Source organism: Marmota marmota, unplaced genomic scaffold (genome assembly GCF_001458135.2).
Source record: "Marmota marmota marmota unplaced genomic scaffold, marMar, whole genome shotgun sequence".
Lineage (NCBI taxonomy): Eukaryota > Metazoa > Chordata > Mammalia > Rodentia > Sciuridae > Marmota > Marmota marmota.
In genome coordinates, this window is record NW_026000079.1 from 1423765 (window position 1) to 1426805 (window position 3041).

General features: G+C 55.0%; 1 protein-coding gene across 1 annotated transcript in view; it reads left to right on the forward strand.

The window, feature by feature from the left end:
* The first annotated feature begins 52 nt into the window (after window positions 1-52).
* Window positions 53-3041, forward strand: part of Crabp2 (cellular retinoic acid binding protein 2) — an 8118-nt gene continuing 5129 nt past the window's right edge. Inside the window, exon 1 of the mRNA XM_015502719.2 lies at window positions 53-269. Within this exon, the coding sequence (XP_015358205.1) occupies window positions 200-269 (70 nt within the window). The 5' untranslated portion in view covers window positions 53-199. The remainder of the gene's footprint in view (window positions 270-3041) is intronic.

Here is a 3041-nt window from a genome sequence, read left to right on the forward strand (position 1 = left end):
CCTAATTCCTGGGCAGGGGCGGGCCTCGCGCGGGGTATATAAAAGCTGCCCGCGCGGGAGCCCAGGCCAGCTTTGGGGTTGCCCTCGGACGGTCTCGGTGATTGAGTCTCACCTTCCGGAGAAGGCGACGTCTATTTCGATTAAAAGCGACTCAGCGTCCAGGGCTCTTCTCGAGGGAACCCCCGCCTGCACCACCACCATGCCCAACTTCTCCGGCAACTGGAAGATCATCCGATCGGAAAACTTCGAGGATTTGCTCAAAGCGCTGGGTAAGGAGGTCTCCGAGCACTCGGGAGAGGCCAGGGGGTCGCTGGAGTCCTCGGAGGTGGAGAGGTAGGGACGGGAAAGAAAAGGAACCGAGTCAAGGCGCGAGCGCCTGGGCGCCTGCCTCCGGAGAAAGGGGCATCGGGTCGCCTGGGCCCCGGGGCACTGGGCCCGGCCACCTAAATCCTGCTTTCTCCGGCGGGGCGCCCACCCTTGCCAGCTCCAGCGGTGACTCAACCTGTGAATCAAGGAGAAACCAGAAACACGAGGTTGGTCGCGGGAGGGGGTTCGCCAAGCCGGCTCCTTGACCCATTCATTGACCGGGACACCTGGCTCTGGGAGGGAGGCTGGGTCCTTGGAGACCTTCCAGCCTCCTTCCCCAAGGCCCCGCCAGTAACCCAATCCTCGGGACAGGTTCTCTACCCTCCGCGCGCCGGCCCGGCCACCTGGTGATCCGCTGCCCCAGCGCCCCCTCCCCCTCCCCCTTTTGCGCTTTCCGCTGTCCTCAACACCCCACCCCGCCCCCATCTGTGAGACAAATATTTTCCTACAGCAAGCAGTCCAGAGTCCTAAAATCGCTCTGGATAATTATCACTTTCTTGGATTTCAACAAATGGCTTCGTGTGAAACCCCAATCTCCCATTTCCGAAAATCCGGTTCCCGCCTCCCGGACTGCAGCCCAGCCGGCTGTGGTGGTCTCAGGTGGGGAAAGCCCAGTGCACCCAGAGGGGCCTGCCAATTTTCCAGGCCACCTTCTGCCTATCGTCCCGGGTGGGACTGGGCCAGAGAGTCTGGGGAAGGGGACAGAGTCGCGGCTTGATTCCTGGGAGCTATATCCGGGAAGAGCTGGAGTTTAATTAAGGGACCCTGCAAGTGGGAAGAGAGCCAGGAGCTCTGGAGCCCGAGGGTAGGAGTGCCTTCCACTGCTGGACCCAGTAGAGACCCTGGTTGGGCTGAGGTGGGGGAGAGGGCACTCCCTGAAGAGCCTGAGGCTGTGGGAACGAGTCTGGACCTCAGGATTGCTGTGAGGAGAGCAGGGATTTCCATCTTTCCTTGCTCTTACTTTTGACTGCTATCTAACTGCAATTTTTTTTTTCAGTGTTAGGAATTAAACCCACAGAGTTTCATCTCAGCCTGGTTTTAATTATTAAATGTATGTGTGTATAAATCTATCTACACACACACACACACACACACACACATTTATTTATTTATTTATTTGAGAGAGGGTCTGATAAGTTGCACAGACCAGCCTTGAACTTTCAATCCTCCTGCCTCGGCCTCCTAAATTGCTGGGATTACAGGTGTGCACCGCCTTGCCCAGCTTCACCTCAATACTTCTTATATTCCTATCAGTCTTCTTGCTCTGCCCTTGATAAGATTGAAGACCAGAGCATAGGAGTTCTCCCTTTGGAAACACAGATGCCCCTCCCTCCCCTGGCTGCTCTGGATTCTGGCCCTCTCTCCCCAGTGGCTGGAGGTGGAGACCCCAGCTGGAGAATGAGATCCAGAGCCCAGTCCCGCTGTCTCTTCAGTCTGTTTGTTCTCCCCACAGGGTCTCTCAGAGCCACGTGCCCTCCTCAGACCTCCATAGGGGGCAGATTGAAAACAGACCCCTTAGAAAAATACTGTCCTGAGTCAGCCAAGGTCGACTGGGCCAGGCCCAGCGCCATGGCCACCAGGGGCTGGCTGGAGGGCTGCTTCCTCTGAACCCAGCCCTGCCCCTGCAGGCCCCCATGTCCCTTCCCATCCCCTTGTCCATTTCCTGGTGAGGGATGCTCAGGTATTTGGGGAATGTTTGTCCAGACCATCCAGTATGATGGCCAAGGCCTGCACAGCTGATTCTGTTACTCAGCAGTAAAGATAGCAGTGAGATCGCAGGTGGACTTCCTAGGTAGCAACAGATAGCAAAGTAACTTCTTTGTCTAAGAAGATGGGGTGGGGTGTGTCTCCTCTACAAAGTCAACTGGACCTGGAAATGTACCAAAAGTGGGGCTCTGGGGATCCTGAGGCGCTTCCTCCCTTCCTCTCCTTCTGTTTGGAATAGGATGAATCTGCTTTGATGCTGGAGAAAAGGACCCAGATCTGGAGGAGGGCGGGAGTGGACCCTTCCTATTGCATCCTTAAAAGATGGAGGAGTCCACCGGGCTGTGTGCAGTGGGCGTGGGGTGTAAGGCTTGGACCTGGGCCTGTCCTTGCAGAGGTGCTCCCGAAGCTTGGCTTCTTGTTGAAGGGTGCTCTCTCCTGTCTCCCCACTGCTCTTCATAACTGGGGAGCAGAGAAGAGAGAAAGCATATGGGGGCCCAAAGAATCCACAGAGGCTGAGTGAGAGGCCTGATCCCAAGGTGGCATGGGGGATCAAGGGGCTGGGGACACATCAGTATGGAGGTCCCTTTTTTCATTTCTCAGGGGAGAAGGGAGCTCTCCTGAGGGCCAGACGGCATGGGGACCTTCCAGAAAGGCCAAGGAACAGGGAGGCTAATGCAGGGAACTTTGAGCCCAAGATCTGACTTTCTTTTTTTTTTTTTTTTTTAATATTTATTTTTTAGCTTTTCGGCGGACACAACATCTTTGTTTGTATGTGGTGCTGAGGATCGAACCCGGGCCGCACGCATGCCAGACGAGCGCGCTACCGCTTGAGCCACATCCTCAGCCCAAGATCTGACTTTCTTGGCGGGGGAGGGGAGCCTTTCTTTTATCAGAAAAAATAATACAAACAGTAACAATAGTTATCACTTCCTGAAGAAGATTTTTTTTTTTTTTTTTTTTTTTTTTTT